Here is a 21,244-nt window from a genome sequence, read left to right as displayed (position 1 = left end):
GTGGGTAAGAAGTTATAAATAATTTTAATGTGAAAATAACGATTTTGCACATCGATAGTGGTTTTATAGATTAGTTTGAATATGGCATCCCATGGCAACGGGCAGTCAAAAAAGTCCTCCCATTTTCCATTTGTGTTGTATGAGGCAGCCTTCAAAGATTTCTTTATTAAATAAAAATTATATATTTTTCCATTTATTTTAGTTCCTTTTTGCCAACTAGAATTTCTTATTAGAGGTTTACAAACTAATAATTTAGTAGTTCCATAATTAATTATTTGTTTCCATCTTTTCCCAATTACTCCAGTTAGTTGATAAAATGAAAAGCTTGAGCAAGCATCACCATACATAGCTCTAAATTCATCATACTTCAAAATTTTACCATTCTCATTGATAATATCATTGACAAAAATGATTCCTCTTTCAAACATATTTTTCCAAAAGAAAGGCTTTCCATCTATTACAATATTAGAGTTCATCCATATTAACTGCTGCAAAATATCGTCTCTTTTTTCTGGCACATAAAATTGAAAACACCACTATGAGTGGATTGTTTCCTTTATGAACCCCGCCATGTTTCCCAGCAGACTCTCTGGGAGGGGATCACTTGTAAAAAAGGATACAATTTCTTTTGATACAGTACATGTTTTTTGTCCAACAGGACATTTGTGTACCACTCAATGTTTAAATACATCTTTGGAACAATTGATGCTTTTAAAGACAGACACATAGCTTCAAGGTTGAGAAGTTTCAGGCCCCCATATTCATACTCTTTGTACAAAACCTTTCAAACACAGAACACGCCTCACTGATGCACATCTGCAAGACTCACTCAGAGTTGCAGTGTCAAGTTACACACCAGAGTACAACACACTAGTTAACAGCATGCAATGCCAGGCTTCCCACTAACTGACAAAGAAACAGATAACAGATTTGGTGTCCAGTTCAAAGTGTGACATGATTTAAAAATTGGAGAGTTTACTTTTGTATTTTACATGAGTTATTATTTGTACAAACATGGTGCAAAGTAATTCATGATTTGTTAAAAAATGTTAGTGGCTAGCTAGTTAAAATGGGATATTGTGATTTCACAAGACTGTCTTAGAAGTGATCATTTGAAAATGTTCAATTTGAAAAATGTGCACTTAGAGAAAATATAAAAATAAAGTGTTGCATATTGATATTTATCTGTTTCTATATATATTTATTGTGAGAAATCATTAAGATGATCAGTGTTTCCACAAAGATAAATATCATTAATTATTAATAATAACAGAGTTAAAGGTAAATTTAGCAAATTGGCTACTTCTGGCAATTTATTTAAGTGTGTATCAAACTTGTAGCCCTTCGCATTAATCAGTACCCAAGAAGTAGCCCTTGGTTTCAAAAAGGTTGGTGACCCCTGCTCTAAAGACACGTGACAGACAGTGAAGAAAAATAGGAAGTGTTTGGAAGGCGGCACTGACACCCTGTGGTGTACTGGAAGTATTGCAGGTACACATTTATTTATTTATTTTTTTAAATTTTTTTTATATAAGCCTTTATTTATAAATTTCAACATTTAAACAGTTGAAAATAATAATCAAAGTAAGTACAAAAAAAATTACAAAACAGTACAAAGCAGCGCCAGGGGGATGTAAATTCAAAGTAACTAAAAAAAGAATGCAATATATATATATATATATATATATATATATATATATATATATATATATATATATATATATATATATATATATATATATATAAAATAAACAAAGTGCAAAGCCGTAGGCTCACTCAATCTCAGTAAATAACTTAAATTTGGAGCATAGCATCATCGTTTTCACAGCTTTTTGGTTGTTAGAGGTAGAGAGTGTTTTAATGTAGAGTTCTAAATCTTTTTAAAGGCACAAAAAACAGGTCGGATATTGAGAAACTTACATTTATGAATATAAAACTTAGCCAATAGTATAATGAGGTTGCAAAGGTCAAATTCATTTTCAAATAGTTTTTCATACAGTGTAAATCCAAATAGCACCTCTTTTAAAACAAAGCACAAATTTGTCATGAATATTGTCCAGGATGAAGCGACAGATGCCCTGCCATAGTGATCGAGTGCTTTCACAAGTCCAAAACAGGTGGTGAACAGTCTCTGGATGCATATTACATAAGGTGCAGGTAACATCAATGTCCTTCTTGTATCTAACCATCACAGTCTTTACAGGGTAATAACCATGAATGATTTTAAAAGATATCTCTTTGACTTTGCTGGTAAGTAAATACCTGTTAGGAAGGGACCACGTTTTGACCCAGCAGATGTCATTCACAACATTATTCCAGAGCGCAATTACACAGGAGACAGACACACAATCATTTTGGAATAAGCTGCAGATTTTTCTGATCAAAGCTAAGTTTCCCCTCAGGAGTGTCAAGTGGATCATTCACAATTGTTACAGCAGAAAGAGGAGATGAGTAAGCCCTGTACAACACAACAACACCTGTTGGAATGGCATCAAATACAATGGCAAATTGTTTGGGAGTCACAGGGACCTTAAAATGGTTGAGAAATTCTTGGTAGTTAAAAAGTTGACCTTCCTTATTGAAAAGCTGACCCACTAAAATAATACCACTCTCGAACCAATTGTTGAGGAAAAGCGATTTCCTTTTGTAACATATGTCTTTATTGTTCCGAATGAAATATTTCGTAGGTGAAAAATTGTGCTTGTATATAAGCGACCATAGGCCAGAAGGGCTTGTTTGTGGAAGTTTGAAAGAGCAACAGGAATCCTATCAATGTTGTAGTCACCTTTGCTCCTGATGGCTGCTGGTTAGCGCCTTGCATGGCAGCTCCCGCCATCAGTGAGTGAATGTGTGTGTGAATGGGTGAATGTGGAAATACTGTCAAAGCGCTTTAAGTACCTTGAAGGTAGAAAAGCGCTATACAAGTATAACCCATTTATCATTTATTTATTTAGTTACACAATAGAGGTACATATTTAATATCCTCCATTATCATCACAAAACACGTCAGTCTTAAAGGCCTACTGAAAAAATCCATTTACCGTATTTTTCGGACTATAAGTCGCAGTTTTTTTCATAGTTTGGCCGGGGGTGCGATTTATACTCAGGAGCGGCTTATGTGTGAAATTATTAACACATTACCGTAAAATATCAAATAATATTATTTAGCTCTTTCGCGTAAGAGACTAGACGTATAAGATTTCATGGGATTTAGCGATTAGGAGTGACAGATTGTTTGGTAAACATATAGCATGTTCTATATGTTATAGTTATTTGAATGACTCTTACCATAATATGTTACGTTAACATACCAGGCACGTTCTCAGTGGGTTATTTATGCCTCATATAACGTACACTTATTCAGCCTGTTGTTCAATCAATCAATCAATCAATGTTTATTTATATAGCCCTAAATCACTAGTGTCTCAAAGGGCTGTACAAGCCACAACGACATCCTCGGTGTGGAGTGGGTCTGATATAATATTGTGAAAGTCCAACACATCAGCGAAAGTCCACTATTCTTTATTTATTTTAAATTGCCTTTCAAATGTCTATTCTTGGTGTTGGGTTTTATCAAATGAATTTCCCCCAAAAATGCGACTTATACTCCAGTGCGACTTATATATGTGTTTTTTTCCTTCTTTTTTATGCATTTTCGGCAGGTGCGACTTATACTCCGGAGCGACTTATACTCCGAAAAATACGGTATGTGGGTTTGGATCAGGGGGTGTCAGTGTGACTTTGTGAAGCCCTTTGAGACACCTTTGAATAATATAATATATAAATAAAATGTGATTAATAGATTGATTATTATTGCTCAGTCATACATTGAACTGTATGTCTTTGTCGTTTTTGTCGCCATCTTGTGGTACATATGGGTAATACAGCTTCAACTTTTTGCTGGATTGCCTTCAAGCTAAAGAAAATGTATTTTGATCAAATTTGCATTACGCACGTGTTTACGGGTTTTACTTACTTTTAGTTCAATTTGAAAATAAACAAAAATAAATAATATATTTCTGTGCATCAATAACCAAAACCTTCAAACACTAGAATACATGATGTTTTAACCACATTGGCAAATTATGAGTACTTAACTGTGATAATACTTGGCTGTGAATACAAATGGTGCACGGCTCTTTTTATGGTTGTCGAACTACGTGGTCGATATGGTAAATGTCGGTATCGATCCAATACCACAAGGCCACTATTGCCAATACCAATACTTTTTTACTTGAAAATATTCATTTTTCTTTTTAATTTGTTGGTCCTCATTTTACAGCTCAAGTATTTTTAGCCAGTTACAATAACAAAACAATAATATTCCCTTTTTACATTCAATACGTTCAGCAAAATTAGGTCCATCCATCCATTTTCTACCGCTTGTCCCTTTCGGGTCGCGGGGGGTGCTGGAGCCTATCTCAGCTGCATTCGGGCGGAAGGCGGGGTACACCCTGGACAAGTCGCCACCTCATCGCATGGCCAACACAGATAGACAGACAACATAAATAAATAACCAAGCATGCATCACTATAGCTCTTGTCTCAAAGTAGGTGTACTCTCACGACCTGTCACATCACACCCTGACTCATTTGGAGTTTTCTGCTGTTTTCCTGTGAGTAGTGTTTTAGTCCTTGTCTTGCGCTCCTATTTTGGTGGCTTTTTCCCTTTTTTTGGTATTTTCCTGTAGCAGTTTCATGTCTTCCTTTGAGCGATATTTCTCGTATCTACGTTGTTATAGCAATCAAGAATATTTCAGTTGTTTTTATCCTTCTTTGTGGGGACATTGTTGATTGTCATGTCATGTCATGTTCGGATGTACATTGTGGACGCCATCTTTGCTCCACAATAAGTCTTTGCTGTCGTCCAGCATTCTGTTTTTGTTTACTTTGTAGCCAGTTCAGTTTTAGTTTCGTTCTGCATAGCCTTCCCTAAGCTTCAATGCCTTTTCTTAGGGGCACTCACCTTTTGTTTATTTTTGGTTTAAGTATTAGACACCTTTTTACCTGCACACTGCCTCCCGCTGTTTCCGACATCTACAAAGCAATTAGCTACCGGCTGCCCCCTACTGATATGGAAGAGTATTACACGGTTACTCTGCAGAGCTCTAGACAGCACAGACACTCAACAACGGCACATTTTTTGCGGATTACAATTACAGGGGCCGGCACGCGGTTTGTATGGAGGAAAAGCAGACGTGACGACAGGTTGTAGAGGACGCTAAAGGCAGTGCCTTTAAGGCACGCCCCCAATATTGATGTCCGGGTGGAAATCGGGAGAAATTCGGAAGAATGGTTGCCCCGGGAAACTTTCGAGAGGGGCACTGAAAATCGGGAGGGTTGGCAAGTATGAGTATTAGCGGTGAATGCGGCCAAATTTGGCCCGCGGGCCAGAGTTTGACACCCATGCTCTAGGCAGATTTGGTGCAGCATGGCAACATAAGCTAGCTGAATTCTGATTGGATAAAAACTCTATAACCTAAAAACAACAGCGCTGGAAGGAGCATAACATGACATGAAGAGAATATGAATACTTTTATATATTTAGTAGGGACGTCCGATATTCCGATATTGTCCAACTCTTTAATTACAGATACCGATATCAACCGATACTGATATATACAGTTGTAGAATTAACACATTATTATGCCTAATTTGGACAACCAGGTATGGTGAAGATAAGGTCCTTTTTTCAAATATTAATAAAATAAAATAAGATAAATAAATTAAAAACATTTTCTTGAATAAAAAAGAAAGTAAAACAATATAAAAACAGTTACATAGAAACTAGTAATTAATGAAAATTAGTACAATTAACTGTTAAAGGTTAGTAATATTAGTGGACCAGCAGCACGCACAATCATGTGTGCTTACGGACTGTATCCCTTGCAGACTGTATTGATATATATTGATGTATAATGTAGGAACCAGAATATTAATAACAGACAGAAACAACCCTTTTGTGTGAATGAGTGTAAATGGGGGAGGGAGGTTTTTTGGGTTGGTGCACTAATTGTAAGTGTATCTTGTGTTTTTTATGTTGATTTAATAAAAAAAAAAACGAAAAAAAACGATACTGATAATAAAAAACCGATACCGATCATTTCCGATATTACATTTTAAAGCATTTATCGGACATCTCTAATATTTAGGGAAAGTAAATTAAATATTACTTTTATCTTTAATTATGATCATGATACCTGATTATGTTAAGGCACACGACTGGAGAGAACTGAAAAATATTGACCTCATCGCTATCTTTGTTCATGGTATCGATACATCGATATTGGTATTGACCCGCCCCCTTATTTCTCGTGCACTGACCACCCTCTCAATTAACCGCTAAAGTAACTTCTACTGTATGTGGACGCCGCAATCAAGACCACACATGGGTTGTATACCAATATTTAATATGTGTTATCCTATTTATACTTTTGTTTGGTAGAAAGAAAAAAAAAGGTCGCTGCAAGCGCCACCGTTTTGCACACGGTGCAGCAGTCACAAGATGAATCTTTCATTTAGCTTTTTGCACACCGGCTGCCCGCATTCAAACTGTGCAGACAGCAGCTCCAGTAACTTGCATTGTCTTTTAAAGTCAAGACGCTTCTTTTTATTGTCCTTTTTCTTTTCTTTTCTCTCCCAATTGAGGGATTAATCTCCGCTGTCATCATGCTCAAAGCCAACAAGGACCCTGAGAGGACTCACCTGGTGACTGATGTAAAAAGCACCTACTCGAACCCGGGACGGTAAGACTTTTCATTTATTATAGTTTATTTTTAAAAAAAAGAAGTTAATATTCGACCCAAACTTTAAGCAGCTTAACCATGACTGTAGTAAGTAGTTAATTGAATGGCACTCTTTATACCTTTGTGACGTATTTAGTCGTCTTGTTATCTGTAGTAGTTTAATTTGGGTATAGTCTTGTTTTTCCTCTTCTTATGTTCCTTTTTTTTCCACACGGGACTAAAGCATGCGGGGATTAGCAGTGTGCAAACATCAGTCCACTCACCATAGTCACTAGTGACATCCCACGGCTCTTTTGCACGCCGCCACTAACTCAAAAAGCTACACGGTTAGCATGTTCTACACATCCGCAGATTCGTCACTGTTCGATTGATGTCGTATAAAAACAAAATATACGTCACATTAGTGACACTCACACGGCGTGGTCTGTTGTGTAAAAAAATAAATAATATATATATATATATTTTAACTCAAGTAAAAATGTTTACACTTCTTTCTTAGATTTGTAGAAAGTGGTAGCAATAAATAACTTTCCAGCTCACCTTGCCTTGACCCTAAATGAGGACAGGCTGTATCCATGTAGCCAGACGGTAAATGACAAAATGATCGTACCGGAAGCTTAAATAATCGTATTTTAGTCCGCTCCAGTAAAATATCACCACAAACCGTGATATTCTAGAGCAGGGGTCCCCAAACTACGGCCCGCGGGCCAAATCCGGCCCCCCAGCATCCAAAATCCGGCCCACAGGAAGTCTCAAGTAATTTTTAAAATTAATTTAAATTTATTTTTTTTTACATGTGTGTATATGTGTATGTGTATGCATGTGTATGTGTGTGTATGTGTACATGTGTATGTTTATGTGTATGTATATATATATGTATGTATATTTCTGGGGGTACGTTCTGGGCCTGCCTGTCGGGTGGGGGTCGGCGCCTCAGGCTACTGCATCCGGACTGCGTGTCTGGAGCTCCTGGGTCCCAGCGTCCATCCCTTCCGGGTGCCCGTCTTGATTGGGGCCTGCTGGGTCTGGTCCCTGCGTCTACTGTGGTAGCTTGGTGCTGCAGGGTATTCCGAGGTGCTGCGAGTCGGCCAGTTGTTGGGGTAGCGACCTTGTGTGTCAGCATGTCTGTGATCTTCTTTTAATTCTTTTTAAAAAAAATTTTTATAAATAGATTTAATTATTTATTTATTCTTATTTTTTAAATATATTTTATTAATATTATTATTATTATTATTATGTATTTATTTATTTATTTCCCCTACCTCAGGGGGGGACTCGGCGGGGCGGTTGCTGGTTGTTCCATCTCCATCGTTGGGGTCCCTGCGGGTGGGGTGGGTGGTTCCCGTGGCCCCGTGCTGGGTGGTCCTGTGGCGGCCGGCTTGGGTGGGGTGGCTGTGGGCTGGCCTCGCTGCGCTCTCCGGGGGCTCGTGGGGGCCCGGTTGCCGGTGGGGCGGGGGCGGTCTTACCGTCCGGTTGCGGGGGGTCTACGGGCCTCTCGGGCGGGGCGTCCCGCCTTTCTGTCCGTGTGGGGTGTGGTCTCTCGCTGGCTTGGGGTCTGGTTTCCCCCTGCTTTTCTCGTGCCTTGTCCTCTGCCGGGTGCGTCTGTCTGCGGCCTGCTGCTGGCCCTTGTGGGCGGCGCGGTGGGCCAGGCTCTGGGGTTCCTGTCGCTGTCCGGCTTGGCTGCGTGGGGGCGGTGGCCCCTGGTTCCCTGGGCACCACACCTACTGTTTGTGGGATGGGCTCTTGGGGAGGCTGGGGCTCCCGCACACACTGGGAGTCAAATGTATTGTACATGCAAATTCACATATACTCACACACATACATACAGACATACATAAGTACCTACGCTCCCACATACATATACAAATACAGTACATATTTACACACTCAAAGTTCGTACATCCACACGCACATTCATTATACAAACATACTGTATACACATACTGTACATATACATTCACTGTAAAAACATACATATGCACATACTGTACATATACACTCACTGTGCAGACACACACATACACATTCTACACATTTCCATTCACTGTACAAACACACACATACATATACTGTACATATACATTCACTGTACAAACACACATAAACACATACTGTACATATACATTCACTGTTCAAACACACATACTGTATACACACACTGTACATATACATTCGCTGTACACACATATACACATACTGTACATATACATTCACTGTACAAGCACACATATACACATACTGTACATATACAGGTACATATGTACACATACACTCATGCACATAATCACGTTTCATCAAACATATATTAACGTTGTTGCCCTAGGGTAAACTGGGTATAACACATGGCACACTGACAAAGCTTAACCTATTGTTACTATAACAATCTACAAGGTTAATGTAGGTTGCTTCTCTTTCTTCCCCTCCATTTTTCTGCATTCTTTCGTGTCTCAAGTTATCATTACGTATATGTATTGTTGCATTTGAACAATTGTATTGTTGATAATAAAGGTAAAGTATTGGTATTGTTTATTATCAATAGCACTATTTCTATTGGTATTCATATTGCTCCATTTTTAGTGTAATAATGCTCATTGTCATTTCTGTATTATTTTTTTATTTTCGCTAACTGCTTATTTGCTATTACTTTTATCATCATATTTGTACATTTCGTATTTGCTGATGTTGCTCTGTTGTTGTTGTTGTGTTTGCTGTTGTTGTTTTTGTCTCTCTGTCTAATGCCCCTCTTGTCCCCACAATTCCCCCCTCTGTCTTCCTTTTTCTCTCTTTCTATCCCCTCCTGCTCCGGCCCGGCTGCACCAAATAATTATATAAATACATTTAATAAAGTCAAAATACAAGTAAGGCAACAAGAGAAGTATCCTACACTTCTCTTTTGTAAAGTAAATCTGAACTGCCGATATGGGCATCTACATCTGCTATATGATTTGCCCGAGAAGCTGGGCAGGACATTATAAAAAAAATAAATTTTTGTTTTAAAATCTTTCCTTTCTAATCCATTTTCTACCGCTTGAAGTTAAAGTACTAATGATTGTCACACACACACTAGGTGTGGTGAAATTTGTCCTCTGCATTTGACCCATCCCCTTGTTCACCCCCTGGGAGGTGAGGGGAGCAGTGGGCAGCAGCAGTGCCGCGCCCGGGAATCATTTTTGGTGATACTGTTACTCTTGGTGTCTCCTAGCCGCTCAGGCAAATCATATTGTCTAAAAATGAATTTTCCCATCGATAACGTGACAATGTTAAATGTTGATGATCATCAATGATTGATGTTAAATGACAAAACAGATTATAAAGACAATGTATATATATATATATTTATATATATATATATATATATATATACACACAGCCTGGCCCCCGGCCAAGTCAAAAAGTTTGGGGACCCCTCTTCTAGAGCTTACTAAAACGCTTTTTTACCTTTTTTTTTAAAAATACACCAACAACATTGATGGAAAGAAGTTGCTTTTGGCTTAACAGCGCCCCCACCTGGCTGTTAAGAGGCACGTGAGACAATGCAAAGCAACTTTCAAGTTCACCTTTTGATCCTAATGACGGATCATGTGTATATAAAATCATGAATAATTCCTTATTTTATACATTCATTATGTTGTAATGTTTAGTAGTCACCCGAATGAGGTGTTAGTCGTGTTGTGCCAAGTATTGCTCTGGTCTTGACTTCGCAGACTTTGTTGGAGTATTGTAGTGTCAGGTTTCGTTGAATTTGTGTGCACAATTAAGTATCGTTTAAAAAGGCCAACAATGCATCCTTTTTATTGCTGTTAGACTGTAAGGATGTGGGGTTGTCTTTGTAAACATGCATTTATCAGAACAGCAAATGGTGGCCAACATGCCCTGCTGGATTACCTGGATTTGATCAGTCAGAACATTGGTGTAATTATTTAAATATACATTTTGTTCTCTGCGGATTCTGGCAAAGTAGATAAGGGCTTTCTTAGTTTTTTTTGTGTGCAACGATGTCACCACAGAAGGGAGCGGTGATGATAACCATAGAACTGTATAATTTAAGATTGACACTTTATACAATACACTGAATTGAATAAAGAAAATACCTCACAAAGTAGTTTTTTGTAAAAGTTTACATTTTAATTTACTTTTGTAACTAGAACACTGCAAAGGCTTTTGCAAATCTAGCATCAAGATATTTAACTACCATATTTTTCGGACTATAAGGCGCACCTGAAATCCTTTAATTTTCTCAAAACTCGACAGTGCGCCTTATACCCCGGTGCGCCTAATGTACGGAATAGTTCTGGTTGTGCTTACCGACCTCGAAGCAATTTTATGTGGTACATGGTGTAATGATAAGTGTGACCAGTAGATGGCAGTCACACATAAGAGATATGTGTGACTGCCATTTTAAAACTTTAAATGTTCATTGAAAATATAGAATATTACACATGGCACTCAAAAATCTGTCAAAATGTTTTAGCATGACTTTAAAGCCGCAGCGCTTGATGGATTGTCGGCCTATTACAGCTACCAGAGTCAGAGATACAAGTATTATTATGGTGTGTGTATAAGGACCGCAAAATGGCACCCATGAGCAAACATATTACCTGGCGTTTTGTTTCACAATATTATGCAAAACCAACTTTTCTTACCTTGTGGTACCTGCTGATGTGTATTTGAGATCTGCATAAGTCCTGAAAATTTGCGCACGTCCGCCACTGGAGTCCTTGCCGATACCGTAGTCGATAAGCTTCTTCTTTTTCTCTATCTTCTTGTTATGGGACATTCATCCTCTGCTTTTGCCATTTCTAATATAAAGTAACGTAAAGTTCTAACTTATATCTCGCTATGGAAGCGCTAAAAACTACCAGTGCATCGAGTTTACATAACTCACCCACGGAACTTTAGTTATTAGAGAGTTCCGGTCGGACGTTTTTTCACGGGACATATTTCCGGCGTTGTTGTTGCACTAGTGAGCCACGGATGAGAAGATGCTGCTCCGTTGTTGATTTAAGTAAAGTCTGAATGTCATTAAAACAGTTAGCTCCATCTTTTGACTCTTCTTGCACTCCCGTCCTTGCACGCTACACCGCTACAACAAAGATGACGGGGAGAAGACTGTCGAAGGTGAGCCACGTAAATAAGACCGCCCACAAAACGGCGCATCCTCAAGCGACTGTCAGAAAGGGACTTGAAGATGGTCTGTAAAACATAATCTATGCAACATTTTGACCAAAGAACCACCATTACATGTTATGTAGACCCCAAGGAAGTGTTTTCAATTTAGAAAAAAAAAATCATATTATGACCCCTTTTAATGTGCCCTGTAATCCGGTGCGCCTTTTGTATGAAAAAATAGACCTGACTAGACCCGCTCATCGGCAGTGCGTCTTATAATCCGGTGCGCCCTATGGTCCGGAAAATACGGTACCTAGTTAATTTTCTTGCATCTTCTTCTTTTTGGATCTATTTTATATATCACCATGCAGCAGTCTTAGCCTCGAGGCAGTGAAGCAAAATCTCACAGGTAGCGTCAAACATTGCCATGACAACAGCCACGCCCAGGAAGACCGCGAGAGGGAGAAGAAAGTGGCCAGGAAGAGGTTGTACGTGGTCTCGGTCGTCTGCCTGATTTTCATGATTGGCGAAATCCTCGGTGAGTCATGGATTTTTAAAATGTTGTTCTGTTAAATACCGTCTGCCTAAACATACTTTTTTCGGCCTTCCCAACCTTCCCAGGTGGCTATTTTGCAGGAAGCCTTGCTGTGATGACCGACGCGGCCCACCTGCTTGTAGACTTCACCAGCTTCCTCATCAGCCTGCTGTCCCTCTGGCTCTCCTCCAGACCGGCAACACACAAACTCAGCTATGGCTGGCATCGTGCAGGTACCACATGACCGTCGTCATGTCCTGCAGAAGTCTGACTAATGTCTGTTGGTACTAAACATAGACTGAGGGGATTTTTAATAATCATGATTTATTTTTGAGGTACTAGTTTAAAATGTTGTTTTTGTGTTTTTTTTCCTTTGCAAATTGTATTTAATTTATTATATATATATATATATATATATATATATATATATTTATTTATTTAAAATAAATGTATATATATATTTCTTTTAAAAAGAAATATATTAAAAATACAATAAACATATATATACAGTATGTATGTATGTATATATATATATATATATATATATATATATATATATATATATATATATATTTTTTAAATATATATTAAAAATAGAAGATATATATATATATATATATATATATATATATATATATATATATATATATATATATATATATATATATATATATATATATATATATATATATATATATATATATATATATATATATATATATATATATATATATATATATATATATATATATATATATATATATATATATATATATATACACACACACACTACCGTTCAAAAGTTTGGGGTCACCCAAACAATTTTGTGGAACAGCCTTCATTTCTAAGAACAAGAATAGACTGTCGAGTTTCAGATGAAAGTTCTCTTTTTCTGGCCATTTTGAGCTTTTAATTGACCCCACAAATGTGATGCTCCAGAAACTCAATCTGCTCAAAGGAAGGTCAGTTTTGTAGCTTCTGTAACGAGCTAAACTGTTTTCAGATGTGTGAACATGATTGCACCAGGGTTTTCTAATCATCAATTAGCCTTCTGAGCCAATGAGCAAACACATTGTACCATTAGAACACTGGAGTGATAGTTGCTGGAAATGGGCCTCTATACACCTATGTAGATATTGCACCAAAAACCAGACATTTGCAGCTAGAATAGTCATTTACCACATTAGCAATGTATAGAGTGTATTTCTTTAAAGTTAAGACTAGTTTAAAGTTATCTTCATTGAAAAGTACAGTGCTTTTCCTTCAAAAATAAGGACATTTCAATGTGACCCCAAACTTTTGAACGGTAGTGTATATCTTTTTTGTATATTTCTTTTTTCTTGCAACAAGTTTTCTGTAATGTGTAACGTAAAGTTGTAGAATTAAAACAAGAATGTTATAATTAACATTTTGTTGTTTAGAGACATTTTCATTTATTCACATATATATATATATATATATATATATATATATATATATATATATATATATATATATATATATATATATATATATATATATATATATATATATAAAATCTTTTTTATATATATATATATATATATATATATATATATTAAAATAAAATAAAAAAAATAAAAATATATATATATTTCTTTTTTAAAATATATATTAAAAAAAAAAAATAAAAAAAAATATATATATATCTCTTTTATTTTTAAAAGTATGTTTAGGCAGGCGGTAAAAATATATATTAAAAATAATATATATATATATATATATATATATATATATATATATATATATATATATATATATATATATATATATATATATATATCTTTTATTTTTAATATATATTTAAAAAAAGAAATATATATATAAATATATTTTATTTTAATATATATTTAAAAAAAATATATATATAAAAACGATTATATATATAAAAAAAAGATTATATATATATATGAATATATGAAAATGTCTGTAAACAACAAAATGTTAATTATAACATTTTGGTTTTAATTCTACAACTTTACGTTACACTTTACAGAAAACTTGTTGCAAGAAAAAAGAAATATACAAAAAAGTCGTAAAAATTAATCATGAGAACAAAGTTATTACTAACTATTATTACCAAATTAAAAGCAGGATATCATAGAAAACTTGTATTATCACAAGGGAAAAAAGAAAATAAGGCATTAAATTATGACATAAATTTCTGACAGTTCTTTTTGTGTCCCAATAACAAAGTTATATTACAAGAAAGCTCAACTATTACAAGGGGAAGTTGTAATCCTACAAAATTAAGACCAGAATATTACAACAAAAATGTAATGCAAGAAAAAAAAATTAGGTCTTAAAATTCTAAGCAAAAAAATTAGTTAGAATTTTTTTTTATATATTTTCCAATGGCAGTGTCAAAATATAATTGGGAAATCCCTAAAACTGTATACAATCTTGTTACATTCCAAAAGTCGTTTACATAATTTGCCGATTCTACGACTTTTCGGTGACTCTTCAACAAAGACAAGAAGCCAAAAAGTGTGATGATAACCATAGAAGCAGAAGTCAAACTCACTGTTGTGTGTTACTTTGTGTCAATCGTCCCAACTCCTGTCTCCTCACCGTGGCAGAGATTCTGGGTGCCCTCCTGTCAGTTGTAACCATCTGGTTGGTGACGGGAGTGTTGGTCTACCTGGCAGTGGAGCGCCTGATCAGTGACGATTACACCATTGAGGGCACGGTCATGCTCATTACCTCCGGCTGTGCTGTTTTGGCCAACATTATGTATGCAGACCACACACTTGAATCATCTTGAAATGTATCCACGGTGACTGCATTTCACACCTGTCCTCCCAGCATGGCCTTCACCCTTCATCAGTCGGGACACGGCCACAGTCACGGAGGACTCTCGTCTCATGGCCACAGTCACAAGGACTTGGAGGAAAGCGAGGCCCATCAAGGTGGGTGGAGGAAGTTCATTTCCAATGTTGGTGGAAAAATCTGATGCAAACAAACACTGCACCTCAGGGTACATCCAACATGACATCTAGTTATACTCTTTAAAATGTTCTCGTAATCAGACCATATATTCGGTATAGATTCCATCTAATATACAGAATATATGCTCAGATTACAAGACAATTTGAAAGAGTATATGAATAAGAAGACATATTGAACCTTTTTGAGCAACATGTAGTTATGTGTGGAATGTTCACTATGCTGAATTCTATGCAGTTTTCTGACATTTAAGCTTTTTTACTTTTCTTGTAAATTACATTTGTCTTGTGAGAGATCGGTAGGTTGGAGTTCAAATCCCAGCCGAGTCATACCAAAGACTATAAAAATGGGACCCATAACCTCCCTGCTTGGCACTCAGCATCAAAGGGTTGGAGTTGGGGGTTAAATCACCAAAATGATTCCCGGGCGCGGCGCCGCTGCTGCCCACTGCTGCCCACTGCTCCCCAAGGGGATGGGTCAAATGCAGAGGACAAATTTCACCACATCTAGTGTGTGTGTGACAATCATTGGTACTTTAATCTTTAATCTTAATATTCTGAAATTACAATTAGAATATTTCAAGTAACTATTGTTCCCACATTTTTTTATAAATCATGTGTGTATGTATGTGTACATTTTATTATATTTCAGAATCAGAGAACGACAGTACTAAAATATTTATTTTATATATATTATTATATTGATTATATTATTTACATAATTTTCCTGTAATAGTCTGGTTTTAATTTCAGAATGTTAGAACTACAGTACTAACATCCATCCATCCATTTTCTACCGCTTATTCCCTTCGGGGTCGCGAAGGCGCTGGAGCCTATCTCAGCTACAATCGGGCGGAAGGCGGGGTACACCCTGGACAAGTCGCCACCTCATCGCAGGGCCAACACAGATAGACAGACAACATTCACACTCACGTTCACACACTAGGGCCAATTTAGTGTTGCCAATCAACCTATCCCCAGGTGCATGTTTTTGGAAGTGGGAGGAAGCCGGAGTACCCGGAGGCAACCCACGCAGTCACGGACGGGGAGGACATACAAACTCCACACAGAAAGATCCCGAGCCCGGGATTGAACTCACGACTACTCAGGACCTTCGTATTGTGAGGCAGACGCACTAACCCCTCTGCCACGGTGCTGCCCATATTTTTTCATAAATCCCTTTTTTTCTGGAAGTTTTAAGACTTCTGTAATTCTTTTTTTTTTTTTTTTCTTGTAACATCTGTTATGAAATTCAGATTTTAATGTGGCAAAATTAAAAACAATTTTCATTTAAATAGTCTATTCATCATAAATTACTTTTTTTTTTCTTGAAATTTTAGGACTCAACACAAAATAATTTTCTGTTAACCAATTTTTTTTTTGTATTCCTCTGTTTTGATTTTAAATATTACAACCATCATTTTTTTTCTTGACATGTACATTTTTAGTAAATATATTTTTTAAATTCCATATTACAATTTGTTTTTCCTAAAATATATTTTTTCTTCACATTTTAAGACCTTGGGCAAAAAAAACATTCTTGTAATAATTTTTTCTCAATTACAACTTTTTTATTTAATTCAAAACTTTATTAAATTATATATGTTTGTATTATAATTAGGGTTGTACGTTGTACAATTAATGTACCGTGGTACTAATGAATCAAACGGTATGATACTGCCTTTTTTTTTTATTTTTTAAATGAGTTTTTGATTGATTGAAACTTTTATTAGTAGATTGCACAGTACAGTACATATTCCGTACAATTGACCACTAAATGGTAACACCCGAATAAGTTTTTCAACTTGTTTAAGTCGGGGTCCACGTAAATCAATTCATGGTAAGCATGTTACATTGCTGGATTTACGAGTAGAGGAACGCACACACAAGGAATACTTACAAGCAGACACAGTGTGTAGACAGAAAAGGGAGAATGGACGTATTTTGGCTTAAAAACTAGCGATAAAGGTGAAGTTATAACACTGAAACTCCCTCAGGAAGAGGTGCTTTAAAGGCCTACTGAAACCCACTACTACCGACCACGCAGTCTGATAGTTTATATATCAATGATGAAATCTTAACATTGCAACACATGCCAATACGGCCGGGTTAACTTATAAAGTGACATTTAAAATTTCCCGGGAAATATCCGGCTGAAACGTCGCGGTATGATGACGTATGCGCGTGACGAAGTCAGAGTAACGGAAGTTATGGTACCCTGTAGAATCCTATACAAAAAGCTCTGTTTTCATTTCATAATTCCACAGTATTCTGGACATATTTTGCAATTTGTTTAATGAACAATGAAGGCTGCAAAGAAGACAGTTGTAGGTGGGATCGGTGTATTAGCAGCGGACTACAGCAACACAACCAGGAGGACTTTGTTGGAGAGCAGACGCGCTAGCCGCCGACCTCACCTTGACTTCATACGTCTCCGGGCCGCCAAACGCATCGGGTGAAGTCCTTCGTCCTTCTGCCGATCGCTGGAACGCAAGTGAGCACGGGTGTTGATGAGCAGATGAGGGCTGGCTGGCGTAGGTGGAGAGCTAATGTTTTTAGCATAGCTCTGTGCGGTCCGGTTGCTAAGTTAGCTTCAATGGCGTCGTTAGCACAGCATTGTTAACCTTCGCCAGCCTGGAAAGCATTAACCGTGTATTTACATGTCCACGGTTTAATAGTATTGTTGATTTTCTATCTATCCTTCCAGTCAGGGGTTTATTTTTTTTGTTTCTATATGCAGTTAAAGCACGATGCTATCACGTTAGCTCGTAGCTAAAGCATTTCGCCGATGTATTGTCGTGGAGATAAAAGGCACTGAATGTCCATTTCGCGTTCTCGACTCTCATTTTCAAGAGGATATAGTATCCGAGGTGGTTTAAAATACAAATCCGTGATCCACAATAGAAAAAGGAGAGTGTGGAATCCAATGAGCCAGCTTGTACCTAAGTTACGGTCAGAGCGAAAAAAGATACGTCCATCACTGCCTCTCAAGTCCTTCACTGTAACGTTCCTCATCTACGAATCTTTCATCCTCGCTCAAATTAATGGGGTAATCGTCACTTTCTCGGTCCGAATCTCTCTCGCTCCATTGTAAACAATGGGGAATTGTGAGGAATACTAGCTCCTGTGACGTCACGCTACTTCCGGTACAGGCAAGGCTTTTTTTTATCAGCGAGCAAAAGTTGCGAACTTTATCGTCGATTTTCTCTACTACATCCTTTCAGCAAAAATATGGCAATATCGCGAAATGATCAAGTATGACACATAGAATGGATCTGCTATTCCCGTTTAAATAAAAAAAAATCATTTCAGTAGGCCTTTAAGACATGGCTAGCGGCTAACGTCCATCCTCAGTCTGCAGTGTTTTAGCTTCTTCTAAATCACTAATCCTCGCCTCCATGGCGACAAATAAAGTAGGTTTCTTACAAGTATCATCCCTGCAGGACGAGGAATAGCTAAACATGCTTCACTACACACCGTAGAAGGATACAATGTTCTTCTCTGTAATGATATCAAGTACAAGAGCGTATCTTGTTGATACTACAATGATTACATCGATATTGATTTGACCAAAATATGATCATGTAACTACTTGGTATCGAATCGATACCCAAATTTGTGGTATTATCCAAAACTAATGTAAAGCATCTAAGCAACAGAAGAATAAGTGATTATTATATTTTAATAAAAGTGTAGATAGAACATGTTAAAACAGAAAATAACCAGATATTAACAGTAAATGAACAAGTGGATTAATAATCAATTTTTACAGCTTGTCCCTCCATAATTTTGACAAAATAATAGAATGATACAGGACAAAATGTTACTGCATACGTCAGCAGACAAATTAGGAGTCTGTTTGCTTTCTTACTACTAAAAGACAAATTGTCTAGTATGTTCACTATTTTAAGGACAGAATTGTTCTTGGATTGCAATAAGAAACATATGTTTAATGTACCGTTAGATTTTTTGTTAAAATAAAGCCAATAATGCCATTTTTTATGGTCCCCTATGTTTCTAAAAATATCAAATACATTTTGGTACCGCTGCCAAAATGTTGGTTTCGGGACAACACTAATTATAATATTTCAATCTTAATTTTGGTATTGTAATGTATGAAATGTACAATTTGCTGACTTTATGCTGTCTTCCGCCAGGACGCAGATTGCAGCAAGCGAACGCCAGCGTGCGTGCTGCCTTTGTGCACGTGCTGGGGGATCTTCTCCAAAGCATCAGCGTGTTTGTCAGCGCCATCATTATCTTCTTCAAGGTGAGGCGCTTGTCTTGGAGAGAGGAAGTCATCTAGGGCCCAGTTCTTAAATCGCTCACTTCATCCAAGATGTGCAATCTGGGTGGTGCAACACTTAAATGTGGGCGTTTCTTGTCAAATCTGTTCTTACTTCTGTTCTTACATGCCTCTGAGGCCAAAAGAAGAATTGTTCTTGAAGTTTGGATGCAGTGTACACCACACGTGATGGAATAAGACTTCCACAAAGCAATAAATCTATTCTGATCACTTAAATCATAAGTGTCAAATTCAAGGCCCGGGGGCCAGTTCTGGCCCGCCACATTGTTTTGTGTGGCCCGCAAAAGCCCGGAAGTAAAGTGCAGTAATAAGGCACGTCATCTTAAATGTATTCGCTCTTTCAATTTTGACAGAAAAATTGCATGCGATGCATACAATTGCATGTCTTTTAAACTTGAGAACAATCTGAACAGGGAAAACAATTGTTGTATAAACACGGGGGTATCCAAAGGCATATTGTTGGATAAAAAATAATATTGAAATTGTAAACAAAAGAAAAAAAAGCAAACATTTCTAATGCAAAAAACTCTAAACACTGAATACAACTCAGGTGTCCAAACGTCTTCTACTAAAGGCCTACTGAAACCCACTACTACCGACCACGCAGTCTGATAGTTTATATATCAATGATGAAATCTTAACATTGCAACACATGCCAATACGGCCGGGTTAACTTATAAAGTGCAATTTAAAATTTCCCGCGAAACTTCCGGTTGAAAACGTCTATGTATGATGACGTATGCGCGTGACGTCAATGGTTGAAACGGAAGTATTCAGACCCATTGGATCCAATACAAAAAGCTCTGTTTTCACCACATAATTCCACAGTATTCTGGACATCTGTGTTGGTGAATCTTTTGCAATTTGTTTAATGAACAATGAAGACTGCAAAGAAGAAAGCTGTAGGTGGGATCGGTGTATTAGCGGCGGACTACAGCAACACAACCAGGAGGACTTTGAGATGGATAGCAGACGCGCTAGCCGCCGACCTCACCTTGACTTCCTCCGTCTCCGGGCCGCCGACCGCATCTATGATCGGGTGAAGTCCTTCGTCGATCGCTGGAACGCAGGTGAGCACGGGTGTTGATGAGCAGATGAGGGCTGGCTGGTGTAGGTGGAGCGCTAATGTTTTTAGCATAGCTCTGTGAGGTCCCGTTGCTAAGTTAGCTTCAATGGCGTCGTTAGCAACAGCATTGTTAAGCTTCGCCAGGCTGGAAAGCATTAACCGTGTATTTACATGTCCATGGTTTAATAGTATTGTTGATTTTCTGTCTATCCTTCCAGTCAGGGGTTTATTTCTTTTTTTTCTATCTGCATTTAAAGGCCTACTGAAAGCCACTACTACCGACCACGCAGTCTGATAGTTTATATATCAATGATGAAATCTTAACATTGCAACACATGCCAATACGGCCGGGTTAACTTATAAAGTGCAATTTTAAATTTCCCGCCACACTTCCCCTTGAAAACGTCTCGGTATGATGACGTATGCGCGTCACGTATCCAGTTTAACAGAGGTATGGCTTCCCCATTGAAGCCAATACGAAATAGTTTTGTTTTCATCTCATTATTCCACAGTATTCTGG

The 21,244-nt window shown here is 37.2% G+C and overlaps 1 protein-coding gene across 4 annotated transcripts in view; it reads left to right on the top strand.

Moving 5' to 3' along the window:
• The first annotated feature begins 6,288 nt into the window (after positions 1-6,288).
• slc30a8 (solute carrier family 30 member 8) overlaps positions 6,289-21,244 on the top strand; it is a 32,454-nt gene continuing 17,498 nt past the window's right edge. Inside the window, exons 1-7 of one of the 4 annotated variants that reach the window (XM_062029983.1) lie at positions 6,289-6,391; positions 6,643-6,745; positions 12,229-12,392; positions 12,476-12,622; positions 14,987-15,140; positions 15,213-15,316; positions 19,510-19,622. In XM_062029983.1, the coding sequence (XP_061885967.1) occupies positions 6,361-6,391; positions 6,643-6,745; positions 12,229-12,392; positions 12,476-12,622; positions 14,987-15,140; positions 15,213-15,316; positions 19,510-19,622 (816 nt within the window). In that variant the 5' untranslated portion in view covers positions 6,289-6,360. Of the gene's footprint in view, positions 6,392-6,417; positions 6,746-12,225; positions 12,393-12,475; positions 12,623-14,986; positions 15,141-15,212; positions 15,317-19,509; positions 19,623-21,244 lie in introns of those variants that run through there. The other 3 variants (XM_062029985.1, XM_062029986.1, XM_062029984.1) reach the window with 3 other exon arrangements.

The sequence above is a fragment of the Entelurus aequoreus genome, linkage group LG20 (assembly GCF_033978785.1).
Source record: "Entelurus aequoreus isolate RoL-2023_Sb linkage group LG20, RoL_Eaeq_v1.1, whole genome shotgun sequence".
In the NCBI taxonomy this organism is placed as follows: domain Eukaryota; kingdom Metazoa; phylum Chordata; class Actinopteri; order Syngnathiformes; family Syngnathidae; genus Entelurus; species Entelurus aequoreus.
Note: the sequence above shows the minus strand (reverse complement) of the source record. Positions and strands in the feature narration are given on the sequence as shown.